This window comes from Pteropus alecto, unplaced genomic scaffold, assembly GCF_000325575.1.
Source record: "Pteropus alecto unplaced genomic scaffold, ASM32557v1 scaffold103, whole genome shotgun sequence".
Classification (NCBI taxonomy): Eukaryota; Metazoa; Chordata; class Mammalia; order Chiroptera; family Pteropodidae; genus Pteropus; species Pteropus alecto.
In genome coordinates, this window is record NW_006436288.1 from 13842533 (window position 1) to 13863433 (window position 20901).

Here is a 20901-nt window from a genome sequence, read left to right on the forward strand (position 1 = left end):
TCTTTTCTCTTCCTCACTCCACAGTCTAATTTGATTGAATAGGATTCTTCCGAAATGCCTGTTGAGATTTGAGTCCTACCGTTAATTAGCCCATTTGATGATGGACCAAATCCCCTGCATAGCTCTAGTTAGCTTTCTCTTTTCTTTCTAGTGGAGTTGGCCTTGGCTCCCAAGAACCCCAACTTTGTCCTGCATCCTGGATATCCTGAATCCACAATAATGCCGTGATTTTGACAATAAGATCCACCATTATATACCGACTCATATCTTGAAGTCCCTGTCAATCAGAATAGATTCTTCAGACATGAATCAATACTCTTCCTTCCAAACAACACACACACACACACACACACACACACACACACACACACACACACACACCTTTTGACTTTTAAAATTTAAGATATTGCTTCCAGCACTTTGGGGATAGGTTCTATTACCAATATGCTCTCTTAGTCACAGCTCATTTGTTCCTGGGCTTACTCCATCTCTCTGCCAGTTCACTGTTGGATTTCCAGCAGATCTCAAGGCCAAGGCCATGTATGGTTATGAGAAAGCCTCCTCTCCTTGGCACAGCACAAAAAATTCCAGGGGGTAATAGCAAAGAAAAAAGAGGCTGATTTAACTGCTTTGGTTCACATTATTTGTCCACTTCGTTGAAACAGGAGTGTCTTGCTTGCCTTTTCTAAACCACACACCTAATATGATATTTTTATAAATTAAAGTATTCCTATGATTTTGTTCCCTTGGCTAATAATTTATTTTAAGTGGATACATGAGCCAATTCTGGCAAATGAGATGGAAGTAGGGATGGCCTAGGAGGGGTTCCTTTCCCGAAAAACAAGACAAAGGCACAAAGGAAAAGCTCTTGTCCCCTCCCCCTTTTTATTGGCTCGAATTGGGAAAATGCCTGGAGCATCAGTAGCAGCCCTCCTGAATCTTGAGATGACACGCTTGAGGACAAAAGGCAACATGCTAAGCACAGCAGAGTGGGAAGAGAACTAAGCCCCCAATGGCATCATTTTACAGCTGAGCCGAAGCAAGCAAGATCCTATCTCTAGGCTTTTTTTTGGTGAGAAAACCTATTATTTGTTTAAGCCTGAAGCTGGGTTTTCTCTTCCTTGCAAAAGCATGAATTTCTAACTGGTAGTTAATTTTATCTTTTTAGCACATTGCTCTGGTCTTATTTCTAGGTATATCTCATCTAACACTGTGACCGCACATTCATGAATTTGTGGCCCAACCCTCTTTTGCAATTTTAGTCTTCCTTGCATCTTATCTTTGAGGTGTATACTTTTCTCTGCTCATCACTGGATGTCCACCTGCACTTTTCTCTAAACAGTTATGTAATCTACTCTTGATATAAACATTATATTTTTAAATGTAGAAAACAGTGATGGTTATGAGAAAGTCTCTTCTTGGCACAGCACAAGAACTTATAGGGGATAAGTAGCAAAAAGAGAGGCTGATTTAACTGCTTCAATTTTATAGCAGAGGAAACTAAAGCACAGGTCGGGGAACTTGCCCAAGGCCACTCGCCTAGCAATTGGTAGAGCCAGTTTTCACATCTAGGTCTATGGGATCCTTGAAATGTTCTTGCACTTGAGGGGGGCAGGCTTGTATTTGTCAAGGTTCTTAGTTGCAAACAAAGTAATACATGTTATTTCATTTAAGCAGATAGGGATTTATTTCAGGGTATAGGATAGCTTACAGATTTTCCAGTAGTGCCAGGGACCAAGCTTGAATGCTGCACAGCTGGGAGAAACACCGAACCACAACCATACCATGTACTGTCAACACAGAAACTATACCTCTACTTGTGCACTTAATCACTGGGTGTCTACGAGTCTACGGCTTGGTCAGTAGAGCCTCTGCCACAGCATCCCTGGAAAAATCAAATGCTTCTGCCACAAGAGCCAATGGGTCTCAGTGCAGCTGCCTCCTCATGGGACTTTTTCACCCTCCCAGCCTCCCAGGCGTGCTTGGCAAAATCTGGTCATAGCTAGAATTATGGCCACAAGGGAGTCTGAAAAACTGAGTCCTTTGTTTTCCAGCATATAAAGTGCAGGATGCAAACTAGAAGGGATTGGAACTGGTACTGAATAGGAAGTTCTGTCATAGGCTTCCTTAAAGTAAGATCTTTCTTTACAGGAGAGCTATTGAATTGGTTACTGCCACAAGTTAGAGCAAATGGATTACAATTCAGTGGCATCTTTGGAAAAACTGGTAGTGTTAGCATGATTGAGATGGAATTGCAGGAATGAGGCCCATGATGAATAAATGATGTCTTCATGGGCTAAGGAGGAGGAAATAGTGGTTTCTTGTTGTGGGTTAAGGGGTTATTCCTGAAATTTCTTTTAGGTAGCTCCATATACGAACTTATTAAAATATTCACATACTTCTTCTTAAAATGCTTCAAAGGAATTAAACACTGAAATTTTTTGTTTTAACCTGTTTTAAATGTACTTCTGGAAGAATATGACCAAAAAAAGTCTTGCTTCTACTCCTACGTGAGTAAATAAAAGCCAACCTGTGGGATGTCCCTTCTATGTTGTGTGATCTTATATGAAATGTTGAATAAAAGACCTTCTCACTGGTTATGGGAAGTCTCGTTGAACGGAAAGCATGGAGGAATATCTTCTAACTGCTCCCACACTCAACCTCTTAGTGATGGGCACATTTTAACACCTTAAAAAAAACCCTGCAAATTTCTTCGTTGATTATTCTATGCTAAATTGTGTTTTTGTTTTGTTTCCTTTTAAGAACAATGCTCATGAATTTAGCACCACCATTTAGCTGACGGGTTGTCCTATAGCCTGTCAAGGACACTGACAAGTGACAAAGATATTGCTTTTCCTAAAAGATTCTTGAGGCTTTTCATCCCCACTCATAGCGTACTGACTGCAGAAAATGTCAATCCACTGGCAAGGTGTCTCCAAGTGGCAGCGTGAACATTTCCTGCTGCTGCCAGAAACCAGACACCATAGAGTGAAACTCTTCTTTGCATTCGACACCTCCCCTGTTCACTCGTTTTCAGAGCCTGTTTTTCCTTTGACAGCATTTCTCAGAGAGAGCTGTGACAAGTGTACAAATGAACTGTCTATTCCTACTTTTCTGTACAGCAATACATCTACTGTCTTAAATCCTCAAATACAGCTGCTTCTAGTTCATTTTCTTGATGTAATCATTATCGTAGCTACACTGGGGATTATCAAATCAAATATTTATTAGTGAATATCTCCAAAGACAAAGTGTGTCTCTCTGCAGGATTGCATACCTTTCCTAAAGTTTGCTATGAAGTTACTTTTAAATGAGTCATGCTTTTTTAAAATTGATATCTTATAAAGGAGGAATTTCATGCTTATAAAAATGAGTGTCAATATATAAGTAAAAATAGCTGAATGCAGCAAATTAAGAAAAAACTTTTAAAGGAAAAAGGAACACTTTTAGCACATTTCAGCAGATATCAGATTCAATGTTTGTTGGAATAAAATCATGTTCTTTAAACATAATCCTCCTGGGTTATCAGGCCTAGTTACTGGGTAACACTTTTAGCATCTCAGTCACTTGCTCTTAGCCATTCATTGCAAAGGGTGTGTGTTTTGCTGTTTACTCATCAATTTGGTTTATATTATTAAAGAATTGTTTTTACAGTAGATCTCATTAGTTTCAGAATATCTGATAGATAAAAAGCTCAATTTTATCTGATAGATAAAATGCTAAACTCATCTTTCATATGAGTTTTATGCTATTGCTGGTGAGCCTGCTCCTGAATCTTATCTCTAGAACCTACTATCTCTAGAGCCTATTGCCTGAGCCATAATACATTATCAGTGACAGAATGAGTTACCCTTGACTCCTACATGGTGTGACAATATTCACTTCTCTAATTAAAAAAAATTCTATAAGCTTATATGTCAGTATAGGAGTTTTTATTTAAATGGCAAAATATGTAGTAATTAATGGCAAAGGATGAGGTAAAAGTGAGGAAAAAGAAGAAAGCATGTCATCGAGAAAAAGAAAGTCATAGAATTTTGGATAAAAAGAATGTTTGCCTGAACTGTTACTAGTTAAGGAGTGGTTTAGACTAGAGCAGGGTTAGCAAAATGTGAATCGTTGGCCAAATCTGGCCCAAAGCCTGTTTTTGTACAGCCTGAGAACCCAAGAGTAGGTTTTATATTTTTAAATGGTTGAAAAACAAAACAAAACAAAAACAGAAGAAGTCTATTTTGTGACATGTGAAAATTATAAGAAATTCAAATGTCAGTGTCTACAAATAAAATTTATTGGAACACAGCTGCTTCATTTGTTTAAGTGTTATCTGTGGCCACTTTCATGCTGTAATGCCCAAGTTGATGAGTTGTGACGGAGATCAATCATGTAGCCTACAAAACCTAAAATGTTTACTAACTGGCTAGAACTAAAAGGTTGTTGATCACTGGACTAGACTTCTGGATTTAAATTTTGATACTTCTTTCTTCCTCACTTCTCCTTTCCTGCACTTCCTTTTCCATGCACGTCTTGGGAAGTCCGATCTGAGCTCAGAGGTTAAACTGGTTTAAACATCTAGTTAAAGTGAGAATCTTCGTTTATACCTAAGTTCGAAGTAGAAGAGACCCAGAAAGAGCAGAGAACTTTATAGAAGACAAATCTGGGTTTAGCTTCTGGCTCTGCTAGTTGTACATCTTTATTTAATGAGCATCAGTTTTGTCATCTGTAAAATAGGAATAATTCTTCAGAGATGTGTAGTGTATAATAAAAAAAAATTGCATATGTACAGTGCTTGATATATACTATTTTCTCCATAAATACTAACTTATTTTCCAATTCCCTGAGGAACCATGCTCTGTGCTTGTGGGTGTTTGCCTAAATTCATAGAGATGCTTTGAGGACGAAGAACTCTTTGCATGGAGTAGTAGGTCCTCTCTGATAAGGTGATTTAAAGTAACCTTCCTGGCTTAAGTGGAATGCCTCTCAAGATTGCATTAGAGCATCTTCACCCTGGGGTCTGAGGAGACCTGCCTGGCACAAGTAATATTGTGCTTATATGTAACTTTTCATTGTTTAATTGAAGTTTATCAATTTTGTTTTCATTTCCATTTAGTTCTCTCTCTTTTTTCCTATAAACGATATATATCTAGATATACATTTAAGATGGATCTAATTTTGCTATAGCATTTCTTTTCTTGTAGAGATCCCTAAAACAATAAGATTCTGGCCAATCTCTAAATATTTTTTTGACCAAAATGCTCGTAAAGATATACTGCAAACACTAAGCAATTTGTTGTGCTTTTAAAATTTACTCTTTTTCATATGAAGTGTAGCTATTGATAAAGTTCTCATACTTAAAATGCTTCGTGATTGTTGTTATATTTCAACTTTGTTTTTGATCTGGATAGAAGCCACAGTGATAAACCTAAAGTCTCTTTTGCTAAAATAGTCAACACCTGAGCCATATTTCATAATCTAATGAACCAACAGTGTATAAAATATTATAAATCTGGTTCCAAAAAGAAAGAGAGAGCGAGGGTGGGAGGGAGGGGAGAGAGAGAGAGAGACAGAGAGACAGAGACAGAGAGAGAGAGAGAAAGAGATATGGAGGAAGAAAAATCTTGTTCCTTTTTTGAGAAAAAAATTCACTTAAATACAATTTCCTTTTATATTTATCTAAAGAATGCACTAATTTTTATATATTTTTTCTACTTGATCTCGAGAGGTAAATATTAAGTTTTGGAAAAGTTTAGATTTTTTGCTAAATAGGCTCAGTCCTGGTTTCAAATCTAGGCTTTGGCAATTAAGACAAGCCTTTCTTTCTCATTATCTGTACAGTGGGGATGATTTTAACTTCATATTCTTAATCCTGGGTTTATGTTTGCATAAAGCAAGAGCTAAGTGCAGAAAGAAGGAGGTCTTCCAAGTTCAGAAAGAGCAGAGAAAGAGAATTCCTTCACAAGCTGGCACGGAACATAGATCTACTCCCTACAATATACTAGAGATGGCAGAGTTGCTGATGGGGCAGGTCATTGGTAGCTGGGTACTGTGCCTTGAGTGTCATGGTGTGAGACTTTGGGGAGTTCCCAGATAACAGACTCATCCTGGACATTCTTTATCCCCTGCCCCACAGGTGTGACTGGTGGGGGACTGACTGAGCTGAGCCATAGAGGCTGTTGGAAAGTGGCTAATTCTTGCCTTTTGCCTGACTTTGGTCCAAGGACCCGAAAGGACAATGATCTCGTAATGCAACACTGCATATAGTATTCATTGTTATATATATATTTTTGACACTAAATGCATCAAATGTATCAAGGCCACTTACTTCATCCTTTACCATTCTCTACACAGATTGGGTATGTTGCCTGGTGAGAGACAGTCTCTGGGCCTCATTTCTTAATTGGGTAAAATTAATTATCATAGTTCCCAAGCATGGAGATTTAGGTCTATTTTTCTTTTGCTCTTTTCCCAGCCCAATAAAGGCAGCCAGTAGGTGTCTGTGTCTACTCTGCTGTTCCAGACTTGCCCTCCGGTGGGCAATTGTAAGGTCTAGATTGGAGGATTGAAAGTTAAACACAATCATTTTGTCTTGAACACAAAGCTTCATCTTTCGAACTATGTTTTATTAGTACTAAAAGTAATATTTGAGTTTGCATCTGCCTTATTCCTTTGGTCTAGGACCCACATGGGAAGAGAGGTACTATTTATGGGTTGCTGTCAAAAAACTTAATTAAAAATGACCTCCTAATATTTTACTCGGTCCCACTAAAAGATGACTTTTACACAAAGAAAGAGGAGCAAAGTAAATATTGGACTTAATCCTTGTTAACTGACATATGATAATTTGGACTTACATAATTTTTAACTTATTTTTTGATAGATATTGGTAACTGCCCTTAGTTAGAGGTGGGTCAAGGTTAGCTACTCCCCATCCTTCACTACCAGGTTATAATCAAAGCAGGCTTCAGACAAAATTCAGCCACTCATACAGATGTTTACTGAACATGCACTCATTAGTAAGCAGGCACACAATGGTTTATACAATCTGTTTTATTTGGTCTGTTCCTGTAGGTGCTGGAATACATCTTGCATAAAGGGTCCATTCTGGGGCAGAGGTGTCAGTATTCTAGAGGCAGGATGAGGTTAACTTCATCATTGTCTTCAGGCAATTCAGTCCTCTGAATCAATGACTGGACATAGGAGGCTTCAGGGTCGAGACCTGGGCACCATTCCGTACAGAGAAGGCTCCAGAACATCCTCGATTCTTATACTCTGTTCTTACCAAGAGTGGCTAAAACCTTCAGCCAATCTACATATCTTAACTGCCACCAATTTTATCAATGACAACTCTTTTCTGACATAATGTTGCTAATTAACAGTCTCCTGCTTATTAAAGATAAAGCACTTATAGGGTAAGCTTTCTGATTAGCATGCTGGCGGGATCCCTGAGGAGTTCCCAAGAAGGGCATTGAACCTGTCTCTGTCTAGTGTACTACAGTGCACGTAGCCTCTGTATATGGCTCCTTCAGTGTTTTTACAATCTCAATTATAAAAGTGAAGAAAAACAAACAAACAAACATACAAATAAATAAAAGTGAAGGAGTCCAAGACATGCCACCTCAAAATATGCCTTTGGTATAGTAATTATTTTGAACTAGAGGCATTTGAAAAACAGCAAATCAGGAAGAGGTTTTCTTTGAATTCCCCTTTCTGCCTAAAGACAAATCCTTTAAAAGGAATTCAATTGTCATAGATCCTCTCCCCCTATTTTCATCAACCAGGAAAGATTGATTCCTATCACAGGAATCCACACCCAGACAAACTTGTCATAAACTAGCATTTCTCCCTTCTATTCCTCTAGGGCCCATTCATCTTTCCTAAAAATCACTTCCTCTCTCCTAAGTGGCCTATATCCCCTTTTCTCTTGCCCTATTAAGACTGTATATAAACTCTCAGCTCTCACAGCTTTTTGGAGTAGTCACGTTTGGAGTAGTCATATTTCCCCACCTCCTGTGATGCCTCCATGTACATAATATTAAAAATTAATAAATTCATGTATATTTTTTCCTGTTAATCTTCCTGTTGCCAGTTTATTTCATAGACCCAGATATTATACCTGGAAAGGTAGAAGGAAAGCCTTTCTTCCCCTGCAAAGATTTATAGCCTTTTACATGCCCATATACAGAGGAGAAACATAATAACAAGTTTCCTATTTTCATACATATTTGAACTCTTCAATGAGAAAATATAAAATTTATAAATAATTAGATTTTTTCTGTTATTTGATCAATTATATTATTCTTTTTTCCTTCCCCTTCAATATTTGAACACGTTCCTTGTTATATGTCTGTCATAAATTAAATGATCTAGAATTTACTTAATTCCCTCCTGCCTGCTTCCCCCTGCCCCAACCTTTTAATTTTATTCTCAGGCCAAATGGTGTTCATAGTTCAATTTCTCACTGTAGGCTGGTTGGATAACATTATTATCACAGCTGTTATTTCATAGGTTCCCCTAACCCATCCATGTCTCTTGCAGAAAATTATAGCATTTTGCACAGGTTTTGAAGGTAGTCACCTGTGTCCTCCCAAATGAGTAATCTACAGGAGTCCAAGTCATGAATTGGTGAGCTCAATGAAGACATAAGATGAATAATTCTCTCTGGTCTCAAATGTGTTCCCTTAGGGACTGGTTTTATCTACAGTGTTTATTTTTCAGTATCCATCCAGAAGACCCAGATATGGTACAAGCCCAATATTATGAAGTCAACAGCTGTAGACATGGTTTAGTGGATTGATAATGGAGCTCTCACTCAACATCTTTCATTATAGGCTGTGAATATACTTGGAAGATACTAAGAAAGCATCTCTTTAGGGTAAAAGGACAGATTAGTGTAGCCTGGTATAATGACCTTCCTGGTACTCAGGTTTCTTCTGCTCACCTCCCTGTTTCTCCACTAGGAGTCCTTCTTAGCCCATGCCCTTGGTCTTACAGAAGAACATGGCTTTGAGGGCTCTTCCTGTCTATTCCCAGCTACATTTGAAGGGTGCAACATATATGTTATTGTGGAGAATGCTTTTTATGGAGTAAGACGAATCCTGAAAGCATCCTGAAGCCACATGTGTGATGGAGCCAATCCCACTTGCTTATCTCATCAGAATCATAATTTGTCACATTCAGATAAACAATCAAAAGGGCTTGGGATTTCTTTATTTTTGCCTTGAGGATGAATGATAAAATTTTTGGTCCTGAAATGAAAAACTGGTTTTTAAAAATAAAAACCAGTTGTTGTAAAATAAGTTATGTCCTTCATCCCCACCCCTTGTTCCTATCCATGTCCATCAACCAGTTGTCCTTTCTTGGAGCCCTACATCTTCAGTTTCATTATGTTTTCACAGCCTGGAAAGTCTACCACTCATCCCCTTGGTATCTCCTGTTTTGTGTAGCAATTGCTTCGATGGTCTATTTCAATTTTCAATTTTCAGTTTACTGCTTCAGGAGTAACGTTTGGAAGCATGAACAAAAATCATTAATGATATTTCACTTCGCTTATTTTGCATTGCTTAAGCCTTAAAATATATTTTCTAATTTGTTGTTTTGTAAGTTAAGGGTCTGTTTTTTGGACAATCCCAGTTTCTACTCTTTTCATTGGGGTCTCTTGGTACACCCTTGGTCTAACTGAGGACAGGCAAAGCTTAAACCAGAATAATTGTCAAAATTAGTTGAGGAAAGTCTCCCAAGTCTCCCGATGCAATGGGAAAAGCCTGTTCTGCTTGATATGCCAGTTATGTCTCAGGATATACTCTCTCAGGATGTGTCTGCTGATCAAAGCAAATTGTTCCCATTATATCTTTACTGATCTCACCAGGGCCTGGCCTGGGGACATGGGTTGCCATCTTCAAAGTCTATGTGGTCTGTTATTCCAGAAGTGTTTACCAGCACTTCTCTCTTTGGTTTGTGACTGGTAAACACTGGTATGACCAATCCATTTTTGAATCATACTAATATGAGCAGGGTGGGTAGGATCTACCTGAATGACCTCATAGAGTTGTTGCAAGGATTAAATGAGATCATGAATATAAAACTCGAGCACAGAGCCTGGAACATAGTCTGTAATTACGTTAAAACTTAGCTTCAATATCGCCTCTTCCGTGAAACCTCCCTGACAATTCCCAAGACCTCAGATATAAAAAGTCATTGGAGCTACTCAAAACTTTTCACCTTACAAAGACTTTTCATCTTGTTTGATTTTTATGACTGTCCTGGGCGATAATACAGGTCTTATCATTATTCTCATCTAACAGATGATAAAACCAAAGTCCAATAGTATTAGTGACTCTACCAAAGCCACACAGGACACATGAATCCAAGTCTTCTGACTACTATACTAGTCTACTGTTTTGTCCACTACAGCATTTTGGTAAAGAAGCTGACTTGTAGTTCTTAATATACATTGGGGATATAGGAGGAGGTGGTAAAAAGTGAGAGAGCAGTACATGGCTTAGGAGAAAAGCTTGTATTAACAGTTGATGAACATCATTTGACAGTTGTGAGGCCCTGGGCAAGGTACAGAACCTCTTGGTTCATTTATTGTCTCATCTGTAACATAGAAATATTATTATTATCATTATTATTATGATTACCATCAATTTCCTTGGGTTGTAATAAGGGGTAAGTTAGTAAACATATATAAAATGCTTAGAACAGGTCTTGTCATAGAGTGGCATTCAAGATATCTTATCTTTTTTAAAAAGTTGAAGAAAAGTGCAATGCATAGAATGGAATCACTCTTTATGTATGTTTACCAAATTGAACATCAAGAGCTTGTAACTGGGTTTTTCTTAATCACCGAAAGACTGTAGTTGCATGTGAAATAAATTGTCAGTGAGGTTTGTGTAGCTTTGTCTAGCATGTGGCCAATGGCTGGACATAGCATCTTTTGGTCTCTCAATATCCTCATGAAAATAGGCTGGTACATCTAAGGACTTTATCAGGAGAAATAAGAGGACAGATTAGAGAACTATTATGGCATGTACTTTGTACTTATTTCAAAAAAGAACAGTAAAAGCTAAAATGTCAAAAAAGAAGCTAAGAAGTTGCGCTGGGTAGATAGCCCAATGGCAAACCATCTACCTTCCCTCCACCAGCAATAAGAGAAAGCATTTTTAAAAATGAAATGATTTTAGGAGATATAGTGATTTGTTTTGACCTGGTTTACTAAAAATTATTTATGCAAGTTGGTTATATAGCCATGGTATCAGCTAGGTTTCCATGGTTACAAAAAATAATTACTCTTTCACAGTCTTTGCTACAGAGAATTGTTTGATTATAATCTTAAAGTTGTTTTGTAGTTCAAGGAATTTTATTTCAACCTAAAGAATAAATCTTAACTTTTTTTTCTGAAATTGTTCATGTTTTAAAAGGACAGGAAGAGAGTTAGATTATGGAAATATGCTGATAACTGTTTGTGAGATGTGTTTTGCTTTTATGCTTTTATGCGTCCATCCTCAGTTAACAAGATGGCAGTTCATTCTGCAGGCCCCACATGCTGACCCAAGCATCTATTGATGTATTCCTGGTCACCCCTTGTCCATTGCCTCTGACTATTACTTCCCTCAAGCCTCTCTACAGCCCTGACTTCTCTTCTCTCAGCAGATGACTAGGGACATAGAAAATAGAGTCCCTCATCTTATTTAAATAGATAAAAGAAAAACCACAAAAATCTCAATAGGAAAATTGCAAAAGATAGAAAGAAAAAGAAGACATATAAATGATAAATAAATAAATGAAGTGGTTAGAAGGTTCGATCTCATTGGTTATTAACAAAATGTAGGTTGTTGTTGTTTTGTCTGTTTTGTTGGCTTCTTTTTTGTTTATTTGTCCTTCCCAGAACAGAAGTTCCATGAGCTCAGGAACCATTGACCATTGACATCTCATTGGTCATTGATTTTACAATGCGTACAATTGTGCTTAGGAGGACTTCATAAATATCTGTTTAATAATAGAATGAATGAGAACAAAAAATTGCAGTATTTATGCTGACAGAGTTGTTGAGAGGTTGTTTGAAGTACTAGGTCACAAAATACAATTTTTCCTAAATATTTTAAGAAAGTTTTATAAGTAATTGGAGACTGCTAGGATAAAGAAATATGAGAAAACCCTCCTTCCAAGAATGTTTAAGAAATAATTTTCTAGATACTTGTCGCTGATATATCTATATTTACATCTAAATCTATACCTATTTATATCGATACCCACACCTATATCTGTATCTCTTATCTATATATACAAGATACGTATGACATACATGAGAAGTGTAACTGTGCAGTACCAGAAGAGTATGGTATGCAGTATAAGGAAATAAGTTTAATTTCTTTAAGTTAAATATTAACATAGAAAAGATCAAAGTTGTAATAAGCAAAATCTTAAAGCGTTAGAATAGTGTACATGTTTGAATAAAGTCAGACTGAATACATTAACAAAAGCGTATCAATCAGAAAATGGTGCAGAATAGAGCATAAGGAATGGGCAGCAATGGAACTTAGAAAAATGAAAGTCGCAGAGGCAAACTCCATTTTTCGTATGATCCATAGGAAAGGGAGGTGCAGGCAATCTACGCCAAGTGTTAAGATCCTTTTGGAAGGCCTATACTTGCACTTTGTGGAGGCATGGCCAGGGGCATGCTGGGTAGAAAGCAGTTTGGCTAAATGCAATTACAGGTTTCATCTCTTTTCTCTTCAGCAGTTCATGACCATTCACCATTGTGATAGCAGATGGGTACTACAGGAGCACCCAGGATGGGCTTCTCAGTTGCAATGTGAGGTGAAGGCAGCATAGGTGAAATGATGTGGTCATTATCATCCCTGCTTCTCTGACAAGTTAGAATTCATAGTGGTCACAGTTTCAAGTGTTTTCTCCATTGACTGATTGATATTTATCAGAGAATATTATGTTGTAATTGTCAGTATCTGGAAGAGGACTTTCTTGTCTGTTTTTGGAGGCACTGAAAATCATATCTAGAGAGCCTATTTGTCAAGGCTTTATAAGGGTATTGTCATTTGCTCTCCTCCCACACCATCAGCAACTGTCTTTTTCTTTACCATGTACACAATGATGGGAGAGTTGAGTCCTACTTTATAACTTAGAAAGCTGTGTGTGTGTTTTGAATACCTCCTGGCTACTGAGAAGAAGCTGTGTAATAAGTGCCAACCAAGAGAGAGCGGAGGGACTGGTCAGACCCTTGTTCTATTGATCCCATAGCTTCCTAGTTACACAGAAATTGCTCTTTTTGCTCCTATTTCTTCTCTTCCTCTTGGTTGCTCTCTATTCTTATCTCTTCTCTATTCTTTATTCCCTTTCACTCTGATTTTGCCTTCACCATCATTTGTGACTCTGCATCATCGTCGTTCATATTGATTAAAGTGGTCATTTTGCCAGCAATTAATATTTACTTGCGGGATTTGTATTAGTAATTAGTAAAGGCGAAGCCAATATAATGTTCCAGTTCAGGATTTTGGAGTTATGATTAAATTTTGGCTTCACCCTTAAGAGTTGCCTGCCTTGAGCAAATCACTCAATTTCCCCTTGTCTATCTTTCACCACCTGTAAATGGGGATGGGGTTCCTACCTCAAAGAGTTGTTAGGATGGGAGAGAATGCATGTACCATACTCAGAGAATGCTTGGCACATGGTCTCAAGAACTATTAGCTCTTATTTGAAAAATGTCTATTGTAGGGTATTGTCGATACCATATATCGGAAATTTCATGCGGTTTTCCTTTATTGAAGAATCAATCCATAGGGTAGGACTACTGGGGCCAAAAATAAGAGCACCTAAAGGCTTCCTGGGTGCCTGCATTATAGAGATCTTTTTCTGAGTAGGTAGTGATCTTGTGACAAGCTGGGCACGGAAAGCTTGAACAAGGACAAGCAATCTTTAGTAAAGACTTTCCTAAGGTGGTAATCAGGTTATTGTTGACAGTGTGAGGTGAACCAGGCCAAAACAGGGTAAGGAGGGAGAAAGGAGGAAGAAGGGGGCGGAAGCGGGAGCCTTGGGGCGCGTCTGGCAGGCTTTGGAAACACAACGTTTGGGTGCAGGAAGCCGGGGAAGAACGCTGCGAGCCCCGGGGACGAGGAGGATGCGCGGGCCCCAAGCGCGTTAGTTACTGTTTGCTTTTCCTTAGGGAAGGCGCCGATTCCAGGTCGTTTGCAGAGCTTGGGCTCACGGCTGAGCGAGAGCACAGGGGCGCGCACGACACTGTCGGGGGCTTCAACGTCCACCCGGGCAAAGCCCTGGGAGGAACTCTCGCCAGCGACGAGCCAGGCGGGCAGGGAAGGGCAGGGCGAAGGCTCCCTGCCCGCGGGTCCCGTCCCGCCGCCTTCTCCTCCGCCTCCGTGCCGCGCGCTCCCGGGTGCAGGCGGCGGCGGCGGCCAGCGCGCCCGGCGGGAGGCACCTCGGGATATTTCCGTCGGATCTGTCCCTCCTCCCCCCGCGCTGACTCCACACGCCTCCCCGCCCCCTGCTCGGAGCCCTGGTCAGGCGCGAAGGGAGGGAGTGGGGCCGAGACTGCATCATTCCGCACCGGCTGCAGCGCGGCCAGAGGGAGCAGGTGGAGCGAGCGAGCGAGACGCGAGCCGGAGCGCGCGGGGCCCCGGGAGACTGCAGTGACGCTGCCCGGGAGACATGGCGGCCGGGCGCCTCTGAAGAAGCAGAATCCCGAGCCCCTCGCCGCCGCCGGCCGCTGCAGCCCGGGCCATGCCGCACGGCTGCTGACCGCACGCAGGGGCCAGCCCAGAAGACACACTGCCGCCGCGCCCCGGTCCTCTCTCCTTGCATTCTCCATGTTGCATTTCATGTCAGTTTCTCAGGCAGTGTAGCTGCTGCCACCGGAGGAGCATCGCTCTGCTCGTTCACTCAGCCACATTTTTCTTTCCCATTTTTACCCTCCCCTCCCCATTTTCTTTTCCTTTGCCCCGCCTGTTCACATTCATCTCCCCCATCCCGTGACCCTCTCCTGCCTCCATCCACCGGGGCTATGGCCGCAGAAGAGGTATTGCAGACTGTGGACCATTATAAGACTGAGATAGAAAGGCTGACTAAGGAGCTCACAGAGACGACCCACGAGAAGATCCAGGCTGCCGAGTACGGGCTGGTGGTCCTGGAAGAGAAGTTGACCCTCAAACAGCAGTACGACGAGCTTGAGGCTGAGTACGACAGCCTCAAACAGGAGCTGGAGCAGCTGAAAGAGGTGAGTTGTTTGTTACCTCTTCTCTCCTCAGCCCCCTTCTCCCCCACCCCCACGCCTACTCATCATTTATAAGGCAGTCGGAAAGGATGCTATTGAAAGGATTTTCTTCATCTTAGAGCCCTCTGTTGATAAGAGAAGATTGAAAGAGTCCATTGTTTTCCCCACAAGAGAAAAATTGCCCAGGAAATGAATGTATAAACTGGAATTTGGAATGCAATGGCTGTGGGGGAGGAGATTCATAAAAGTCTTGAAGTCTCAGCACTCTAAGGCGATTTTCAACTGGGTTGGAATGTGTAAATCAAACTTCTCAAAACTGCTGTTATTGCAAACCCAGGTTTCAGCAACAATCCCATAATCCACAAAGGCGATGAGTAGGTTTGTGCCAAGGATCCACAATTTCGGGATGTAGAATCTGTGGTGCTTCAGCCTTTTGCTGAATGTAACCACTCTTTGATGAGAAAGGGAGCTGTTAGAAGTCCCGCCAATCCCATTTGACAAAGGCTGGGCAATCTATATCCTCCTTGGCTTTAGTCATTCTTGTCATTGGGCTGCGGGAGAAAAACAACTCTGCTGGTTGATCCCGCCGCCTTGATTTCACCTGAGTGAGGCAGGCTGGGCCATGCACAAGTCTTATAAGGTCATCCGACCAAGGAAAATTAAACTTCTCTACAAATGGTGTGCAGAATGGTAAAGATTAACTACTTGGGTAGCCGTGCATTTCAAATGAGGCTCTTCTGTTTGAAATGACTGTATTTATAAAACTAAATATCACAAATGGACACTTGTTCTCCTTGGTCTTTTGGCATCTGGCTTCTTTTAAAGCCTGGCTAATGTATTGGAAGATAATAATGAATATGCTTTGATTTCCTATCAAACACTCATAAGAAAATACATATTGTTGAAGGAACTCAGTTCCTTTTATCTGATTCCTGAGGCACTGTGGGTAGCAAGTAACCAGTTATAAATGTAAACGTACACATTGCTTTTCTACATAACAACTCTTTATTTTTAGGTGCATACTGGCATTTTAAATTCTATTCTGGTATACAAGATTATAAAAAATATTTTTCTTATAATATACTCAGTTTTATTTTGGGGGAGTCATCTCGTTTTGTTACTGTTTAAAAACATGATTTGTGGTATAATTAATCAACTTGCTTTCTAATTTAGTACATAAAATGGTAAGCGTTTACACTTTCAGGTATGTCTTGTTTTTATTTTGATGTCTAAATGCTGAAAAATAAATATATGGTAACAATTCTACCTAGAACTCTGAATTTTGTGTTTCGGGCTGTAAATTTCTAGTTCATGTTTTTCTTACCGTGTACATGTTTGTTCTTAACAACAGCTGGACTTATTGGTATTTTTCAACTTAGATTAGGTCCTAGGCTGATACGTTTAAGTTCAGTGATGCTAAACCTTGTGAAGTCAGGAGACTGCTGATTGTAATTCTCAGAGATGTTTTGATGTTGTCGACACCTGTCAAAACTGCTTTCCCAAGACAAGGAAGTGCAAACCAGGCAATGTTAAGCCATCACCTCCTTGATAAAATAGGTAGACTTAATTTAATGAAATTTAGTGAAATGGAATATAACTTTTAACTGACCTTCTTGCTCAAGTTAAATAACCCTTCTAGGGTTTTTTTCTGTGTCATTGCACTTACCCTGCATAGTAAACCTTAATGCAATTGTCTTTTGCCTTCACTAGGCCATGAGCTCTTAGACAAGGAATCTGCCTTAACTTACTTTGCATCCAAAATCTTCAACACAAAGCCTAGCATAGTGAGTGTATAATCAATATTTTATGAAAGGATAAATTTATACTGGAAGAAGATACCTTTATCAAACATTCACTAGTCAGTATTGGTTAGTGTCAGAGAAAGACTTAAGAAAATTAGGACGTGACTAAGATGAAAAAAAGACTTGAATTATTTTCTACGGCAATAATGGAGTAAATGAGAAAACAGTGTTTTATAAGAATAGTATAACACTAGTTTCTTAATGCAGAATAATGCAAATACCAATTATAATTTTTTTCTATAAAAATCTGAAGGCATATTTTGTATAGCAAGAGGTTAATAAGAGTTTATCAGGATGATTTTTACTAAATGATACTTGTTGACATGTGTTTTGAGTTTCATTTAGCATAAATATAATTCAGCTTTAGGTTCCTAATGACTGATTTTTACAATTATATAAAAATACATTTTAAAGTAATAAAATAATCATTAACTTGATTATTTGATAGTGAGACCTGTTATTTTTATCCTTTAACTATCACGTGTACTTTAGTTGGGAGTATTATTTAAATGAACTAAATTAGTCTCAATAATACTTCCTGTTTAAAAAGTAAATCCAAAATAATTGTGCAAAGTTAGATATTCCAATGATGATATCACATAGAAGTCATTTTTGAAAAACATGCTTTGTGAGTCCTTTAATTTTAATTTTTCAAAAGGAAGTTTTGTTCATTTTTCAAAAGAAAGTTATAGTAAATGATGTATTATATCTGTAAAGCCAACTATAAAATAAATCTTTGGCTTATTTCTAGGCCCTTTCAGCAAATATGATTCATTTAAAGATGATTAGATCGGTTTACAGGAATGTCAACAGAAAAATACTGTACTAGGTCCAGGTTGAACATTAGTAATTCTCAGTGTAGCAACACAGCTCAGTCTTTGCAGGTCATTTTGTTTTTGAGAATCAGCGCCCAGCAATGTTGCTTCTTTCCTTTCCAGGCTGTACACTGCTATGACAATAATGCAAGTTGCCTGAAGATGTGCAAAATCAAGATGATGAAGTCATTTGTTTTTTTCTAGTCATGTCCTTTTCTCAGTCCAGATTGCTTTTTGGCCTGGCCTGCCCGATATTGTTTAGGGCTCTGCCCTGTGCCTACATGACTGCTGTAATTCTTCTATTCCCAAAAGAACATACTTGAAAGAAAAGTACTTAGGATCTGAAAAGAGGATGACTTCCGATGTCATCATCTTCTCTTTTTCATTATACTTGGGCAGCTGGACAAATCTACATATCCACTAGAATACTTGACCATGATTTTATGATTTCACAAATAATGCTTGCTTTTCAGTGACCTGAGTGGCACCCATACCCAGTTGATTTTGTATTTGGGATGTGTGTGAATCAGCACTGCATCTGTCTCCAGGCCAAAATAGTATTTGAAGGAGTCATGATTCTAAAATAATTTGAAAACTAAAAATATACATGCATTAAAAAAAAAAAACCTCCTGGTATTTAAATTTTTCATTTTTTAAAACTTAAAGAATGGCTGAAATTTTCAATGTAGTAAAGTTGAAAAAGATTCCCTAAGAAAGGTATGATTCAGCAAATCTGGTAGCATTTTAGAAAACATATCCATGCAACAACTTGAGAAAAGTTTTGCAGCTCGGTTATAGTAGACTATAGGTTAAGAATCTTCAACTCATTTTCTCAACTCTGATACCAAGGATGGACCAGCTGCTGGAGAAGCACTCTCTGGGTATTGAACAGCTTCTCTTGGAGAAAATGGTACGCTTTTTCAGAGCTAGAATGAAATCATTCAATAAATAAACATTTAACTTACACACTTTTAGAGATTTTTATGTTAGAGACTTGATGAAAGCCATTTAATTACCAGGCTTCATCTTTAAAGAACTAATTTTCCCCCCTCATATGCTTAGAAATACTATTAGCTTCTTTTAAGCCTATAAATTCTAATCATGAAATCATATAGGGGGAACTCCAGATATCTTTTCCAATCTATGACTAAACATAGAGAAAAAATGAATACTTACATATGCTAGTATTTTTTCTCTTATTGTTTTTAAAGAAGAAATATTTGTTTTTATCACATTTATGAAATTAAAACATGTAAACTATATCAACATATGCATTGAGAAACTGTTTATAAACAACCTCAACAAACGTAGTCGCTTTCAATCACATTTTTTTTTTTTTGACCCAATTGCTTTACCTTGCATCATCTTTCCTTTTGATTTCAACCCAACATTTCATTTCTGGCAAAGTTATTTCTCAGATATCATTTAGCAAGATTTTATAATGTTTCATCACATTTACTATGTTTGCATGACCGTGTACAGCAGCTATGATTTGAAGAATTTTTCAGAATTTCATGCTTATGACTGTTTTGCCCTATTGTCCCCTTAAATACATTTGTACCTTATAGATATTGCACTCCAGATTTGAAAATATGATAATTACCTGCATGTTGAAATATGTAGTAAAGGACTGTTTCACATATAAGATTATACCTATAAATATGGCTTTGAAGGAGAGGAGGGCATGAAGAGATGCATAGTTTTACTATTAAATAATTCAATATGCTGAAGGAGAGGCATGTGAAGTCAAGTGGCAGGAATGAAAGTGGGAAAGTTATAGTAGCCACATTTTGTCTTGGGAATGGGGAACCATTAAAAGGAAATGAAAGGAAACATTTAGTAACTGTGTTTGGTGCCTTAGGTGTTATTTAATTTTCAGAGTAACTTGGGCTTATTGCCTGTTTTTACAAATAAGAAAATAATAAAAATAATAAAACATTGAACTATGTACAAAGCTCCATTTAGGAATAGGCGCTTTGCTTGCCTTATCTCTAATTCTTATAATGTCCTTTTACAAGGTAGATATTACTCGAATTATATGAGAAGAGGCAGGTACATGGGTCTTAGAGAGGTTAAGGATTCTTCTTAGGGCTGCAAAACTAAGTAAGTGGTGAAACCTGGTTTGGGAAGAAGCTCACTTTGTTATCACCTCACTATCCTACCTGAGAGGGTAAAACATCTGTCACAAGTACAGTTTGGAAGTTCATGATTTAGTCACAGGATTGATTGGAGCTGTTCAGGGGCAGTAAGGGATAGTGAGGAGGAGGCAAACCTAGGAGCTTCTTAGGATGTATATGGTGCAACTTGGTGATGGATGTAACTGAATGTGGAAAGTGAGGAAAAGAACTGAGCTGAGAATCTCAGGATGGATAGAAGGTGGTTCCATTCACAAGAGAAGGCTCTAGGGGGAAGAGCAGTTTTAGAGGGTAAAGTTGATTGCCCAGATATGTGAGTCCTTTTAATTCATGTTTTCTGTGTGGGGAGACATAAATTGCATGAGCTTCAAATACTCTCAGTGTAATAAAACATATGAATAATTTGTGCAATCGTTGTCATTTTATTCAAACCTAATTTCCAGAATATGGACTATATGAACAATTTAACTACATTTTCACTAGTTCAGATTGCATTCTTAGTTAGGAGATGTGCAAACTAATAAGCCATGGGCAGAGAAGCTGGGCTGGCACAGTGAGGCCCTGGAGGGCAGCCTAGGCGGAAAACTACCCCTTGCTGACCTCTTAAGGGAGCTGAGAGCAATAGCACAAACTCCTCTCTGACTGATACTTGAAATTCCATTAGTGTTTTAAGTTTTTTTTTTTTTTTGGTCATAAGAGTTTAGTTACTATTTAAAAATTACAATTGTATAATTATGACAGTTTATGGCGACAATCCAAGTTAGATAAAATCATATACATATTAATAGCTTCCCCTTCTCTCAGATCTGTCTGGATTGCTAATACTTTGCTGAGTATTCTCTTATACTTGTTTTAAATATCTTTAAACAAGTGAATTCATATGCAGGTTTTTTTGTTCTTGTTTTTTTTTTTTT

At 38.5% G+C, this 20901-nt stretch overlaps 1 protein-coding gene across 1 annotated transcript in view; it reads left to right on the top strand.

The window, feature by feature from the left end:
• Positions 1 to 14576: 14576 nt before the first annotated feature.
• Positions 14577 to 20901, top strand: part of BICD1 (BICD cargo adaptor 1) — a 172782-nt gene continuing 166457 nt past the window's right edge. The window contains exon 1 of the mRNA XM_025047378.1: positions 14577 to 15238. Coding sequence (XP_024903146.1) covers positions 15026 to 15238 — 213 coding nt within the window. The 5' untranslated portion in view covers positions 14577 to 15025. The remainder of the gene's footprint in view (positions 15239 to 20901) is intronic.